Genomic DNA, 17526 nt, shown 5'->3' on the forward strand with positions numbered 1-17526 from the left:
ATTTTTTTCATTATAACATGATAAACAGTTATTGAAATAACTTATTACTTTCATATAGATTCATCTTTCAATAGTGGACCAAATGTTCTTGGTCACTAAGTAATGTACGTTCTCATGCATAAAATACAATCAATATAGATGACTGTTAAAATTATTAAGCTGTTGTGCTTGTGACTTTTTGTTCTCGAAAGTTGGTAACTTGGTAAACTTATTGTTTTCTGTTTGAGTTGTTTCTTGATGATAGTACAATTAGCCTAGCCACACACATTTTCCTCAAAAAAATTATTGATGGTAGACAGGTAGATCAAAGCATTATTGCATTAAGATGCCTAATTGCTCTTGACATTGGCTTAAATCTTAACCCTTTTGCATATTTTAAAAAGCTAAGAATTAAACCCATTAGCCAAAAGTTTGTCCGGCTAAGGTCGGTGGAAAATAAAAATAGTGACCTTTTGGTCAAACCCTGTGATGAAAATATTAAAAAATAGTATTTAATATTTGGGAAAACAAAAAAGAAATGTTGTAATTTGATTTGATTTCAAGATTAAGAATGAAATGTGACACCATTAATTATAGTCACATCCAAAAAAAAATCACAACATATCATATAAAAAATATTGTGCTTTTAGCATTATTTTTCTGATACCAAATATTTTGCTTCCACAATCTTGCACGTCTCAATCAGTATTCTTTTCGGCTGATATTAATGCAAGCACATCTCCATAATGAGGCATCGTTCACATGAATGCACAAGTCACAGCCACATTATATCTTTGACAAAACCAAAGTTAAAAGGGTGAAAATGATTCTGATTCTTTCCACTATAAAAAGCCTACCTATCCTCTAACCTTTTATTGTGTGAGTAGAAGAGAAAATGACAAAGCTAGCTCTAGTCTTATTGCTTTTCTCTCTAGGCATGGCCATGCAATTGGTGCAAAGCACCAATAATGAGCCCAAAGGAGTTGACAAATGGATCCAAAAGCTTCATCATGGCGAAGAGAAAGTCTCTAGGCTCCATTTTTACTTTCATGACACGCTTTCAGGCAAAAACCCAAGTGCAGTGGAAGTAGCTGAAGCATCAATAAGTAAGAAATCACCCACCTCGTTTGGACTACTCAACATTTTTGATGACCCATTAACAGAAGGACCTAAATCCACCTCCAAGCTTGTGGGTCGAGCTCAAGGTCTATATGGGTCAGCTGGTCAACAAGAATTGGGCCTACTTTTGGCCATGAACGTTTTTTTCACTACTGGAAAATTCAATGGTAGCAGTCTCACTATTTTGGGCAGGAATGCAGTGTTTCATTCAATCCGTGAGATGCCAATTATAGGTGGGACTGGCGCTTTCCGATTGGCACGTGGATTTGCGCAAGCAAAGACACATTTTCTCAATCTTACCTCTGGGGATGCTATTGTCGAGTACCATGTTGTGGCTATGCATTATTGAGCTATAATAATGGAGTCTATATTCTCTTTCAAAGGGTCACATGGTGCTTGTTCATCTCTACCAAATTCGTTTTCTTTATTGGGAATCTGTAATTTTGTTGGAATCTTTTTATGTTTTGCATTGTTGAATGTGTTGTACTTGTCGTGAATAAAGCATTATTTGGATATTTTGTGTTTTTGAAAACTGTTAGTGAGATACATTTAAAATTGATAGAGATTTTGAAAAGAATAGGTTTAAAACTAAAGGAGCTTAGGCCTTTAAGACTTTAAATTTATGGTAAATCAATCAATCCTAATCCTCAAAAGAATGGTTTTTGTGGCCAGTTTTTAGGACAAGCCATTACATGACTGATACTTGCACCATTTTGCTATAAAAGTAAGATGCTCTTGCACACCAATCTTTCTAAATGTAAAAGTAGAATTGATATTTTTTATCATTTTGTTGTAAAAGCAGTGATTGACCACTTCAACAAAACTAGCTACCATTTGACGTGTTGCCTTGTCTCTGTCCTCCAATGATCTGCTATACTAGAGCTCATACCTAAACATATTCCTATAACTTAGAAACCAAAGTTCAGAAATCATTGAATCATAACAAAATAACACAAACAGATTGTTAAGTCTTTGATGGATTTCTGAGCTTTCCTCAGATTCATGAACATGGCTAATAAAACTAAAAATTGCTTGATTGCCTGGATATCATTGCAGAAGATACCCCAGTTCAAGCACCACCCATGCCTCATAAACATGCCATTTGATCATCTTGATTGGGCTGGCTCACAAATAAGTTTCCATCACAAAGCTAGAAGAAAAATCTTATTTGTTTGTCTAATGTTCCCATTACCAGACAGCTAATAGGGTCCCCTATGACAACACAGTATGTCAACTCAATTCATTTCAAAGACCTTGTCTTTTAACTTCTTGTTTGCTACTTCATCTCTTATTGTAGCTTCAAAGCTCCGAGTAAACATCAATAATGAATGCAAGACCAACACGGGAAGGATGTGATATTCATAACAGTAAACCTTTGGCACCTAGTAACTAGAACCTAACTAATGGCTTATTCTAATTATTAAAAAGTAGCAAGGGCAGTTGCGGTTTTATGAGAAGGACACAGGATTTCCCGAGCAAAGGGGTAACAAGTACGGGTCCAAGGTATCACATGTATTCATTTGGAATGCTAAGGCTGAAAATTCCTAGGCCCATCAACAAGAGATAGGGTGAGACCATAGAACAAACGGAACAGCATTAGATCAGCCTACTGCCTACCAAAGAAAAGGATTGACAGCCTCATTTTAGAGTACTAGGGGCGCAGTAGACATCTATCTCATCATATGGGGCTACCTTGAGTGGACCGATTATCAATTCACACTTATCCTACACAACTTTGTTCCGCAACATAGTTCAGATGGCAAGATGGCAAGTTATGAGTAGTGGACAATTACTTTTCACCACCAACATCCTGCCACCTCAACAAGTTGTGGAACAATTTGTGTCCCTAGACTTGTTATTATCCTGACAGCATTAAGCAATTGCCTGCTTGATATATAATTACAACAAGATAAGGAAGACCATTTTTCGTAACTTTCTTCATAACCCCTGATGTAACTTCTTGTGATTTGTGCATAATAAAAATAGTGTTAATGATGGAACCATGCGAAGGTGATGTTGCTCCACTCAACTTGTTACCTAAACAAGTGAAAAATGTTGTAAAAAAATTGTCCCCTAGCATATATATATGGCAAAACTACAAATTCATAATGTAGTTAACAGCCCTATAAGTGAAACCCTATAGTCCAGCAGCTTCACTATCAAAGGCCACTAACAAAACATTGCTTTAGGTGAGCTTACTGACCATTCACACAAATATTTACAGCCATTAAGCTGCTATGTGACTGGCTAATTGGCCACCATAAGAATATAATTAGGGCCTATCAAAGGAGGCTTTTGGCAGTGACAGCCACCATAATCAGCTAATTAGTGGAAATAAACAAACTAATAAGCAGATCCCAGTGGAACAACTTCAACAGTTGTCATTCAAACTGTCACAATGCAAACAATAACTCCATGAACAATGATAAGTCGAGCCATTACTCACGTGGTATGGGTTTAGTGTGAGGATGCAACAGGTGTATCATTTCCCAAATATATCCTACTTTCTGTTGACAGGGTTGTTCATGCCACCAAAATCATTGGGTTAAGGGGGGAAAGTAACAAAGGCCCAAGGGCCTAAATAAATAAGGAAATCATACTCTCTAGGACACATGAATACAAATAATAAGTTGAAGACATAACAGCTATAAACCTCACAGAAAGTTTGACTTGGAGTATATTAAGATTTGCATCATAAAGGCATATGCCCTCAACTGTGTGTAACAAAAATTCTGTAAATTCAAAGAATAAAAGTTAATAGTATCAATAATATTGATTTTCACAATCATCTCACTAACATACCACTAGTAACAACAGATTAACAAAACCCCTTGTTCTAATATCCTCAATGTGTTAACAAAAATAAAAGAAATCATATCCTAGACTTCAAGAGAAGGTGATAACAATCACCTTGAATACATAAAGGGTGTGAGTAAGGCCAAGTAACTAAACACTGTGGATATTAAAAATAAAAAAATAAAAATAAAAAACGAATTTTCACACCAATAGAGAGATATTAGACATAAGCATATTTGAACAAGCTGCAACACTGGGTCCAGTAGATTAAAAGGGAACAAAATTCATCAAATGCTGATATCTAGCAAAGAAGCTAAATTACTATAATCAAGGAAAGGTACTTTTTGGGTTGAGAGAAGATGAAATAAGCAGCTTAGTATCACTCACTTTTGATGATGATCATTAAGATATGGTCATTTAAAAGTTATTTCCTATAACCGCGAAGCTGCTGCAGTATAACCTAAGTTCATCATTGACTGCACTGCAATTGTTGAAAATGACCAAGTAGCTTTCTGAGAGAGGAATGAGGCTGGCCAAAGCTATTTGAATCTGTTCCAAGCTATTTAAGCGAATGCTGACTTGTCCTGAAATTGTTGAAGATGACCAAGTAGCTTTCTGAGAAGAGGAATGAGGCCGACCAAAGCTATTTGAATCTGTTCCGAGCTATTTAAGCGAATGCTGACCTGTCCTGCCCCCCTATTATTCAGATTGGCACGAGCAATCAAGTTTGAAGACCGTCCCACAGGGATCTGGGACTGTATATTTAAACCAATGGCAAGATCACCATGCCAATCCATGACAGAAAGACCTAGAGTTGAAAGAGAACGACCAAGAGGATAATCCTTATCTCTCAACTGCGCCTCCAAGCTACCACCATAAGCAACATCACCACGAGCCGTCATTGCACCACCAGTCATAACCAACCTGAACCGTTTATTAGCAATCAATTTGTCTTCAACTTTCAATCCAGCTGATAAGGCATCACCCAAGAGAGTAACTGAGACACCAGCAGTTGCCCTGTTCTTCCTAGAATTACTAAACCTTGTCTCACTCCGTAGAGTGTAAGCTAAATCCTTTCCAACAGACTGCATATCAAAACCTACTGAAGTTGCTTTCCCTTCACCATGTTTTATTGAACTGGCTACTTCCAGTTGGACATTGGCATCCTTTTTATCCTTTGTAACCTGGCTTGAAAAAGATAAGGGTATTTTGTCTCTAACCACAAACAATCTTTCTACATTTATTCCTTCATAACCAACATCATGGTCCCAACCATGGCTGTCTAGAACAGGCCTTACAAACCACTGATTGGTTGAATCAAGATGGCGATACCGGTAAGTAGGATTATCAGAATCGAAAGAAGCAGGTAAGTTATAATCAGCTGAGGGAATTGGCAAAGATGCTCCCCCACCACTTTCTTCTTCTACATTCTCACTGAAGTCACTAGGCATATCCTTTGCCGAAGATGCCATCTTCTTCATCATCTTCCGTCTCTTTTTCTCCTCCTTCAACTGCTTCTTCATAAAAAGCTTTTCCCTATATTCCAACTCATCAAAATATGCCTTCTTCTGAGCTTTAGAGAGCCTTGCCTCCTGGGCCTTCGTCAAACGTTTAAATGGTGGCAATTCATCAAATTCTGTATCCTCATCAGAATCTGACGACTCATCAAGATCATCATCTATATCATCATCATCACCAAACTGCTCCTCAGGTAGCTTCACCTGTTGTCTTGATTGGAGAAGGGAAGAGAGAAGGAAAGGTAAAGGAGGTGCTCTTGTTCGATTTGGGAAAGGCTTGCCAGGGGGACTATCTTGCAATTTTAAAAGTGCATTTGCTTCAGCCAAAATCTTTGATGCAAAAGAGAGCAGTAACAAATGAGGCTTCCAAACCTGACCATTTGGCAGCACTCTCTGCCCAGCCCTATTTGTTCTGCATGCCGAATGGTTCTCTACTAATGAAACTGGATTCATAAGCCGCATATCTCCAGCTGCTTGACGAATGGCTTGCTGGACAACATGAGAACGCTGGGTCACAAACATGTCATAACTAGAAGCAGTACCATTTGGACCATCAGGTGGAGCAGAGGCTGCATGAGTTAAGACCACAATTGCATTGAACCATATAGATGGACCAAATATCTCAGTGATGGTGCGCAAGAGTGGCATATCACTAAAATCCCTGCTCTGCATGTCCAATCTATCAAGATACAATACAATATCTGGAGGAGTTTTCTTGATAAAGCGCTTAACAGAGTGGAGGATCTTCTCATTCTGCCGCTGGTCTGACAAAGAAGGGAGAAGGCCTGGAGTGTCAATGACACGTACCTTAATCCCCTGCACTGTTCCCACAACATCCTGCACCTTCTTTGTACCCATTTGAAAAGCATCAGTGCTGAACTTAACTTCATCAAATATCGAATTGATGGTTGCACTTTTACCAACTCCTGTCTTCCCAAGGACCATAATTGTACAAGAGAAATCAAGGGGTTCCTGCCCTGCTGCCTCAAGCTGCTCTGCCATTGCACTCGCACGGTCAAAGCTAAACGCACCAACACGACCCCCATTTCTCCCTCGCAACTGCTCAGCTAATCCCAGTCTGTACAAAACCTGTGCCACAACAACATTATGGGGAGTCTGTCCAAGCCTATGTGCAAGCCGTAAAAATTTCACTCTTATCATTTGGAGTTTTTCCCGAGTCTCATCATACTCCTCAGCATCCCCATTAACAGCATCATCGATTTGCTGGTTTTGCATATGAGAGGCACTACCATTCACACGAGGCTGCTGAACAACCCGAGGTGCAGGTTCCAATAGTGGGGCAGCACGCCCAAGGCCAGCAGGACGAGCAGGGGGAGCAGGATTTGTGGATTTTCCAAGTGCTGGCTGTATCTCCTCTTCTCCATTACCTCCAGGTCTTTTCTTCTCTTGCTGAGTATTTTCTACCTTTGTTTTAATCTCCTCAGCCACAACATGGTTGTTGGAAGCTTCATGAACTTCTTCATTAGTATGCTGGAGTTGAGAAACTTTATTATCCTCTGCTCTCAAGGCAGTTGCAGCACCCTGAAACTTTTCAGAATTCTCAGTTTTAGACAATTCAGCAGAAGGTGAGCTTCCAATTACTGAAATTTCTTTCACAGATGTATGCAGATCAACTGGAATGTCTTTCAGTTCAGAAGTTTCCACACGAAGCTCGGAATCCACTCCAACTTGAGTATCTTCCACTTTCCCATTCCTGTAATCCTGATGTTCTGTGTCCTTATAAGATGAAGTGTCCCTTGGTGCATCACTGCTATCATCTTCGCAGGTTGGAACAAGGCCAGCTGTAGCATCTTTCAGTTCCCTGCTGCTGTTGTCTTGGCAATCAGTACCCAAGTTATTCTCCTTCAGTTCCTCAACATTACCACCTTCATTCAGAATCTCCCTATTCAATTCAGATTCTACAGGAGACTCAATAGCACTTCCTTCCAACTTATCGCAACCTCCACTTTCTGCTTTTTCATCTACAGTCATTTGCTCCAAATTCACATCATCAGAATCCTTATCTTCAGACTTTTCAATCACTAGACCAGACTTCACATCCACTTCATCCTCACCCTTGAAGACTTCCTTTTCTCCACCAGCACCAATCTCAGATACCTCCTTTCCACCATTTTCTCCACTATCAACAACCACGTCTTCCCTCGACCCATTCAATTCATCAGTCTCTACCTCCTTTTCAGTCCCTCCCTCATCAACCCCATCCTCCACCACCACCCCATCAACACTCTTCCCATCCACCAAAGATTCCACCTTGTCTTCAATACTCCCAACCACCTCCAAAGATGCAAACTCACTCGCCTCCTCAAACTTCTCAACCTCATATCCACCATTCAAACTCTCATCTACCCCGTGCAAACCTGATTCACCAACCACCTCAACATTCCTATCTCCCCCACCAACCCCACCATCCAATGAACCGTGCTCCTCCAAATCCTTTGTGGCACTCATTGCCTCCTCAAAAACCTCCTCACCATCCAAATCCTTAACTTCATCAGACCCCACCACAACCTTCTCTTCCTCCTCTACTCTCCCCTCAATCACCCCAACTTCCACACTCTTCTCTCCCTTTTCATACCCATCAACAACCCCAACACCATTTTCCATCCCAGGAAAAATCCTCAAAATGTTGCTTCAAAAAAAAAACCTAGATTCACCAAAATCCAGAAACACCCATTTCACCAAACAAGTTAATAATCAATAAAAACCCAACATACCCACCAAATAATTAGCCAAAATCAATCACCCAATAAATTAAAAATCACATTTTTAATCCAAAATAATTATAGATCTTTCTCCTTTCACATAATTAATCCATTATTAGCTTAACAAACTCAGATCCTCAAAGAGTTCTGCATGGTCTTTATTAGGGTTTTACAAAAAAACAAAAAACACTAAAGTATATTAAACAAAACAAATAAATAGTAATAAAGTACAAAGAAAGCTTACCTGCTATTCTGGATGATACAGATACAGGCTTTTAGAGAGAGAAAGTGTGCAAATTTTAGAGAGAGAGAGAGAGAGGGAGGAAATGTGTGTGTGTGTAGAGAGAGTGAGAGAAGAAAATGTGTTGTTTCATATACGATGGTTAGTTTTTTTTTCCAATTCATATGTAATCTTTCTACTTAACTTTTTTTTTTATGAATTACGGATAAGAGTTTGATAGACGGTTGAGAATAAGTTTTCATGTGGGGTTGTGATCTGACGGTGGATATTGACTCATTGGAATTATCGTGAAAGACGCCAAATCATGCTGACGTGGACGCGAATTGCAAAAAAATTAAAAAATTAAAAAAAATAAATAAAAAGGTTGCCTGGTTTGACAATGTACTGTAGGAGACGAATCTGGACCGTTCGTGTGTGTGTGAGTGAGACTGATGGCTTGATGGGTAAGTGTGTGTGGCCCACATAATAGTACTTATGTTTTTTTTGTGATATCACGTGGGCAAATCTAGAACGTTGCCTAGGTAGATGAAACCTAGGCGCATTTGTTAGAAAAATTTGAATAATGTTGTTTGGATGTTTTTGATATATATAAGTGAAAAAGTATGTTAAAATGTATTTAAGTTTGTTTAAGATGTGAAAATGTGTGTTAAAACTTACCCACCAAACAAGGCCCTAAAGTCAAGGAAAAGTTTTGTATTCAATGCAGTCATTTTCATTTTTCACAACTATCCTATATGATATTGTTATTGGTTATTTATTATTTATTATTTTTATGTGAATTTATTACCTTTTTTTATTACTTACCGCCTGCCATATCATAAGTGTGGCAAAGTTGTGGCATAAAATTTTGTGATCCTAAATTTATTTCGTTAGATTAAGCTGTAAACATAAAATCAAGTGAAAGAGGTTTAATAGGCAGCGTGATTAGATGACATGAACAAGCTCGACCAAACTCTTTGATTTGGTCTTAATGGGTAATTAAGGTCAAGTAAGAAGGATGAATGAGATCAAGCTAGCTAACCTTACTATCAACCTAATCAACTATCTGAAAAGAGAATCTCGAGAATCATGGAATTGGCTTTTAGAGTCCCATCCTTGAGAATCAAAAAGATAAGAACTTCCATCTATCCCTCCTTTCTCTTTTTGATCAAGTGGTTTCCTTTTTTACCTTTTGTTCAATTCCATATTTGAAAATAAAGTCAATCAAGTCTTGTAAGCGAATGTCACTCCCCAATTTGAATCTTAATTGCATTCAAATGCCAAGGACTTTGGTTTACTTTTGGAGCCAACCACCAAAAGTCTTATATAAGGTTTACACAAAAACCTTGTAAGGACTAAATTTGCTTCAATATGAGGTTTACACAAAACCTTAGTCATTACCTTGCAAATTACATTTTAAGCCCCGATCTTTATAAACTTACATATCTAAGAATTCCACACCAAACCAAACCTATGACGCTATGATGCTATCCTCTTTCTTATTTCTTGTAGGTGTCCATTGATACAGATTCAGCTGGATGATCAACTACATCAAAAATAGGATATTATTAAGGTCACGTTTAAGTATGAAATTTTTTTGGTGGATGAATCATCCCCTAACTTCTTTTATTGGGGTAGATTCTAGTTAACTTAATTAGTAAAATCTCTTGTCGTCAAATAAGAGATTTGGAATTCAATCTTCGCCTACACCAAAAATCAATTGTTGTCTGGGTCTGATAATAAAAAAAAAATCATTAGAAGTAGACATCATAAATTAAAACTCTCTTATAAAAAAAAAAAATTTAAAAATTCTTTACAAGGGAAAAGTAAAAGAGAAATTGTAATTATGGAACTAAAACTTGTTATGATCATATCAAAATAATAATAATTTACATGAACACATAATTTTTTTTTACTGTGTAATTTGCAAATCATTGATTGGAAATGTACAAAAAGTAAATAAATCAATCAAGGTTTATCAAACAAAAATGATTGGTTGTGATTCGATTTGGTATGATACATGCACCTAACTTATAAAACACAGTAATTTCAAATAGGATTGTTTCATCTTTGATATAATAAACAAAAGATGTTAAAAATAGTTAACCACAAACTTAAATTATCATCAAAACATCTTTATTATGCAAGAAATAAAAAAGTATTGTCAAACCATTGAATATACCGACGAAGTTGAAAGAGTTTTATTGTACATCTAGGTCAGTTCATATTTCTATTTGTCCAAATTGACATAGTATATGTTGAATTTGATTTTGACAATAAATAAAATATATACACTGACGCATTTCGTCTTCTATGATATAGATTTGTGACTTTTGATTTTATATAATTTTTTTTAGTGCATTTGATCATCTTTGAGATGGATAAATTCCACAAAACCTATATTCAACTCTCTGATGGCAGCTATATCTCTAGGAAACTGCTAAATTATTAATTTATACGTTCTTGCCATCCAATTCCACCAAGAGCCATCCTATCACGCTTCTTATAATCATGACAATTGCATTTACATAATCATCTCAAACAATTTACAACAATATATAGTTTTTATTTTTATTTATGATTTGGGATTGAGTCACGAGATTGCATTAACAGCAATTGCAAATTCTAATGAATTATAAATAAAAGTTTATGGATGTTCTAAGGACATTAGTTTATGAGATATTTTTAAGAACTTTTTATAGAAAAAAAAAAAAAAAAAAGGACTTTTTTGACAGTTTTTATATTTCTCATGAAAATAGTATTAAAAGTTATCTAAAATGGTCTATTACCAAATATCCTAAGTAGTGGCAACTCGATAGCTCCCGGAATTTTTTCTAGAGTGGTCATTCAAAGTGTTCATATTAGTTCATATAAAATTGTATAAGGGCCCAATTTTGCACAGCCAATCACAAAAAATCACCCACATCAACTTGTGAATTTATTGTGCAAAATGCATTTGTAGTTACAGTAATTGTGCAAATATACATGGTTACTATTCATATGCAAATTTGTTTTTTAATACTTTCTTTACTCATTCACACACACACACACATAGAGATGATTTGGGAGAGTAGCAAAAAGTTGATAATGAATAATACTTTAATGAAATGTAGTGTAAAATCGATAATTTAAAAAAAGCAAGTTTTTTATGCTAACATAGATGAGAATTTTTGCACTAGCTACTGTGAATGCTCTAAAAGACTTAAATCATACAAAATCTAATAAAAAGAGAACTTAAATATATTGTCATCACACCCAAAATATTAAAAAAAAAAAAAAACCACACACACATAATTACATGGAGTTTTTCAATGAATAGTTAACTCAATTCTAACATTTGTTGTGGTGTGCATTACTCTATTAAAAAAAAATTTTCTTAATACTTTAATTTTTATATATTGTGGCCACAGTTTTACTCTATTAACAATTTAATTCAACTTAAATTTTTTTTTTTTTTTTGCATTTTTGTTGTGTCCACAACATTATTTTTGTTATTACTCAAATTATTGATTTTTGTAACTTTGTTAACACTTATTGGTCTTTGTAATTATATTTTAGGGTGTTTATTTTTTATTTATGGTAGACCAAAAAAAAATATTTAAAAAAATTATATATAATTTTTTTTCAAGATCAAGTATTCATTTGAACACCCTAATCATGTTTATGGAGCTGCCCTACTAAGGGTACTCATTAACATGACTCAAATTATTAAAACAAAACAACTAAAAGCTGCTATATATATAACCTTTACATTTTTCACAAACAAGATGTAGCAACTTTGTCATTTGAAGCTTTCCACGCCTACTTGACTTTGCATTGGTGTTCGGTGTTCTTCTTAATCATTTTGGGGTTCAAGTGTGCCCCAAGGTGCAACATTGCCACATGTAATTCATCTTTTCAAGAAAATTGGATCTCCAAGGTCTTCCACTAATTATGTATCAGCAATCTCTTGCTTAAAAGTTGGAATCAAACCCCTACATTACATCGGTCCAATTTTAAATTACTCCTACTAAATTCAAGATGATGATTTAATTATTATCATTATGACAAAATTTAGGTACAATACATTAGGTATTGTTCCTTAGGTTTCCCTCTTAAGATTCAGTCATATGGCTACTTAACTAAGAAATACACTTCCATCCTATGAGAAAAAATCCACATAGCAAAATCTTAAAATGGGAACCTAAGGAATAGTACCTAAGTCTTGCTCTTATCATTATTGATGTTTGAAAAATATTAAAAATATTATAAGTTTTACGAATTTTTTTTCCATTTACCATTAATTTTCTAAGAATATTGTTAGTTGTCCTGTTGCAAAACAAAGTGAGAAACTGGCATTTCGAGTTTTAAAAACTCGAGATTAATGGTAAAACTCAAGTTTTTAAAACTCAAGGCCCAAGCGGAGTAAGATGATGTGGAAAAAATTTCATGTAGAACTCGAGTTTCTAAAACTCGAGTTCCACCATTTTTCCCTTTCAGCTCAGGCTTTGTCGTCTTCTTCTTTCTTTCCCTGTATTTTCAGTGGATCTCAAACCCTTAAACGGAGGCAACCCATTTCTCCAAGAACATAGCAGTGACCCAGAATTATTACCAAAATCAGTCCCATCTCCTCTAGCCTCCGTCATCAGGTCGTTATGGGTTTCTTCTTCTTCTTCATCATCTTCGTTCTGTTCTTCTTCTACTGAAGATCTTCGTTCTATTCTTGTTTTTTATTTTCGATTAGTTCGGAATCTTCTTCTACTGGGTTTCTCTGTTATTCTTCTACTGGGTTTTTGTTTTTCTTCAACTCTTCAACGTCGTTCTACTGGGTCTTTGCTGGGCTTCTGTTTGTGGAACTCGAGTCTTACAGACTCGATTTCCACGTTTTCCACCAAGAAAATTGAGTCTATAAGACTTGACTTTGATTTACTAGAACTTGAGTCTTACAGACTTGAGATCTATGTGGCATTTTCTGGAATTTGCTGGCCACGTCATCAGCACAAAGCGAGTTTCCGAGACTCAAGTTTAAAATTGAACTCGAGTTTCTAAAACTCGAGATGCTATTTTGTTAATACGTTTCAACTGTGTGTTAACTTACTATATTGCCCTCCCTCACACTGCTACTTTGAAAATTGGTGAGTTATTGGTGAGCTATTTAAATTGTTTCTTTGTGATTGACGACCCTTTAGTTTGAAAGCTTAAAACTTATAGTCTCTATAGTTAGTGGCGGAGCTAGGATTTGAGTTGAGGGAGGGCAAATTTTATATATGATACACGTATTACACACATTCTGTGAATATATAATATTTGAGATCAATTTAAAAAATAAAAAGCTATTCATTTAGATATTAAGTGATATTTAATGTAATTATACCAAAAAAAAAAAACTCTACAAAAAAAAAAAACTTATTCATAATATTGTATTTATCTATTGAGATATTTCTCACATGAATGATCTATTTTTAATTTTTTTGAGCCAAAACTCAAGTTATGAATAAAACTATTAGTAGTTAGATAAATACTAAGTGTAATATATGTGAATTTCCATTATTTTGGTTAATGTGGACCCATAAAAAGGTTTAAATTATAATATGATAAGGACGAACTAAAAAATTCAATGCAAGACATACTAGTGGAGGATTTAAGGTTCCTCAATGGTTCACTAAGTGCCATCTTTCAAGACCAAAGAAACAAAATGACATTTAATAAACACAAAAATAAAAAGAAGCCATGGGTATTTAATAAGTATTAGCTATAATAACTAGGGGAATTTTTTGAGCCGGCGAGGAGTCAGCTGACCCCCCCACCCGACGGGTAGTACTACTCTTACTATTTTACTAATATTATGATTTTTTTTATTAAGCTCTTGCTTCCTTATATATCTCACATATATTTAATAAATATATTTTAATTTTAACTCCCCTCGCAAATGTGACTTCTTGTGAGGAGTTAAAAATATCAGTGTATTTTTTACTCATATCCTATTTACAAGTTTTTATGCATGAAATGCCAATTCCTTTATTCTTCTTAACATGACTAGACTTTTTTTGGTTTTTTAGAAGAAGTTAAAAACATGACCAGTCATTGATCACAATTATCTAAAAATTTAAACAAACATAAAATGTTATGTTATATTATATTACAAAAATCGCAACATATAATCTATCTGGTAATAAATCATTTTCAGTTACATCTGATTAGATCAAGTTTGTTTTTACTTTTAACTAGACTTCTTTTTTAAGAGAATGTCATTGTCTTTCAATGTAAACAATTAGTAAAAAAAAAATTGTGAAATTTTAAACCACACAATTATATATCAAAAAAATATTAAATACATGGTTTTACGTATATATCGTTGATATCAACAAAAAATAATTAATTTAATTAACTAACTTGCAATGCATTCCCTTTTCTCCACATATTCTCCTTTTATATATTTATTTTTATTTACCCTTCATTGTCCTTCCAATCACAATGTATTTTATTGTATTTTTCATTTTTTTCCCATAAAGATTGAACATGACATTTTATCACTAGCATATTCCAAGTACTCTTAATTTTATTTTATTTTACTTATTAAAAAAAAAAAAAACAAATTGAGAGTGATAGCAGCACAATTCAGTATTCACTAACCTTAACTATTGAATTATAAGCGTCATTAAACACTACTTGTGGTGATGTCTATTGTTTACATATAATCGCAAGTCACACCTACATGCTATGACGAGTTTTAATTATTTGATCCATCGTAAGCTAAAACATTAAAAATAAAATCTAACCTCCTTGTAGCAATTTAGTTATAGGTAGATATTATTTTTAATTTTTTTTTATTATAATTCAATAGTTATAGATAGTTTAATTTCGAAATCAAGAGAACCTCTTTTCCCATTATCCCTATTTTTTTTTCCACTCTCTTGATTTTGAAGAGAATTTTTATCATTTTAGTCTAAAAACCATAACTTGTATTTTAAATTTCATAATTTTATTTTAACTCTATATACATTTGCTAAATGATATATGAGGCTCTTCAAATACGTAAGTAAGTAATTATAGAAAGAAATCCATTAGGAGTGGCCCCAATATGCTAGCTAGAGGTTTAAACACAAATTATTTATAGAAGCATGCAGCCTTAAGAACCACTAAATCAACTCATTGGAATTATTTTATTTTAACTAAATGATAAATCTTTTTTTTTTTGACAAATCAAAAATTGAGGCCGCATATTTATATTGTCTTAATAATAAAATGTGTGTTAACATCTTCATGAGCTAGTATATGTATAACCCTTTTGGGTTATGGGGCCATTCTTGTGCAAGATGGATATTACATGCAACTGATTCCACAAAATAATAAATTATCTCTTCATATTTGATACCATTCGGTACTAAAAAGTGTATATGTATATATTTTGTCTACTTAATTATTATAAGATTATAACTATCTTAATTCCGCCTACAAGTAATTATAGATTATTTAATTTTATAGGTAATGATTTCTCCACACCTAGCTTTTATTTTTCCTATTCTTTCTCTCCCCCTCCTAATTTTCCTAAATTTAGGTACTTGTTCCCCTTAATTACACAATTTGATTTCAATGTATTTGATTCTCAACAATATTGTATTTTGTCTTCAAAATTTTGGCACTTCTATTAGATTATTTAGTAACGATTTCTTACACTGTTAAAATCGCTCCTCCCTCATTACAACTTTGGAATTATTAAGGGAAAAAGCTACCCTTTAACAAATTGTTAGTCTACCTACTCTATAACTTAACAAATAATTTAATCAAAACCTAATTCTCAAAAAAATAAAAATAAAAATAAAACTTCAAACTACACTTTTTTTTATAGAAAGTTTTAATCTATGACGTCCGCTCCTAATGATATCTGTTTATCATCAGACCAAGACACCAATCAATTTTTGGTATAGGCGAGGATTGAACTTTAGATCTCTTATACAACCATCAGAGACTTTACCAGTTGAGCTAACTAGAAGACACTCTTCAAATTACACTTAAATGCGTAGAAAATTATAAACAAATTTCATGAGAGAGTAACAATACTTTCCAAATTGTAAAGCAAATAATCAAATTAAATCGATTATGTAACAAATAATAATTGATATAAATAAGGACAAAGTTTAGCTACAAAAGGTTACAACCTTACTCAATAAAATAAATATTACAACGTATTTTGAAAATCTAGCCGTTGAATTGCATATTCTTAATACACATGTTAAATTTTGTATCAATAAAATATTATTTACTATATAATCTATAATCTTATATTTATACATAATTTTAAACTACAAAAAATTGCAATTTAAACAATTTTTTTTATTTCTACCTATCATTAGGTCAAGATATTAATGCGTGTGTGTGTTTTTTATTTATTTATTAAAATCTAGACAAAATATGAACCCATAATTATGAATATTCAAATTTAGAAAATTTTATTTAATTATATGTAAAAGGCATGGTTTTAAAAATTGAAATAGTCAAAGAATTAGAATTGATTCAATTGCCGATTTTTTAATAGATTTTTCCTCGGCTTTCCTTGTTTTTACTAGGCCTGTATAGGGTCTGGTCCGGTTTTTAAAAAAGTGATAACAAGGTCTAATTTCAATGAGATATCAATGGCTAGAATTTGGATTATTCAATATGTATATTATATAAGATTTGAGAAAGAAGGTAAGATTAAAGAATGTGAGAGAAAAAGACATAAAAAGAAGGATCAAAATTTTTTCACCTCTTTATTATCGAGTCATGACATTAATGTGTGTGCATGTATGTTTTTTAATAATGAATCCATGATATTCGATTCATAATGATTAGTCTTTATTATCAAGTCAACCTATCAATTATTTTTTTAATGTAAGTGGGATTTGTACCCAAACCTCTTATTTGATAAAATAAAAAAATAAAAAAAAAATCCTAAATCCCTAAGCTGGTGAGCTAACTAAAACCCAAACAAGAAGGGTCAACTCAAACCCATGAAATGGACCTTAAATCATAGAATTTGAACTTTCTTTTTCAACTTTATTTTTTCATCCTTTTTATGATATAGGAGGGAATTTAGATATATATTCTGGATTTTAATAATTCAATAGTTGAGGTACGATGGGTTTAGGTTATAAACATCATAAAATGTAAATTGAGCTTTTTAAGTCCTCTGGCCAAAATTGTTTTTATATAA

General features: G+C 33.9%; 2 protein-coding genes across 2 annotated transcripts; one reads left to right on the plus strand and one right to left on the minus strand.

The window, feature by feature from the left end:
* Window positions 1–850: 850 nt before the first annotated feature.
* On the plus strand, window positions 851–1630 carry LOC142644775 (dirigent protein 22-like). Its single transcript, XM_075819349.1, has one exon. The coding sequence runs from the start codon at window positions 875–877 to the stop codon at window positions 1445–1447; it is 573 nt and encodes a 190-aa protein (XP_075675464.1). The 5' UTR covers window positions 851–874; the 3' UTR covers window positions 1448–1630.
* A 2286-nt stretch (window positions 1631–3916) lies between these two features.
* LOC142644774 (translocase of chloroplast 120, chloroplastic) lies at window positions 3917–8541 on the minus strand. Its single transcript, XM_075819348.1, has 2 exons — window positions 8379–8541; window positions 3917–8076 (listed from the first exon to the last, which is right to left on the minus strand). Exon 2 carries the CDS (start codon window positions 8034–8036, stop codon window positions 4458–4460), a length of 3579 nt encoding a protein of 1192 aa, XP_075675463.1. The 5' UTR covers window positions 8037–8076; window positions 8379–8541; the 3' UTR covers window positions 3917–4457.
* Between the last annotated feature and the right edge of the window lie 8985 nt (window positions 8542–17526).

This window comes from Castanea sativa, chromosome 7, assembly GCF_040712315.1.
Source record: "Castanea sativa cultivar Marrone di Chiusa Pesio chromosome 7, ASM4071231v1".
NCBI lineage: Eukaryota > Viridiplantae > Streptophyta > Magnoliopsida > Fagales > Fagaceae > Castanea > Castanea sativa.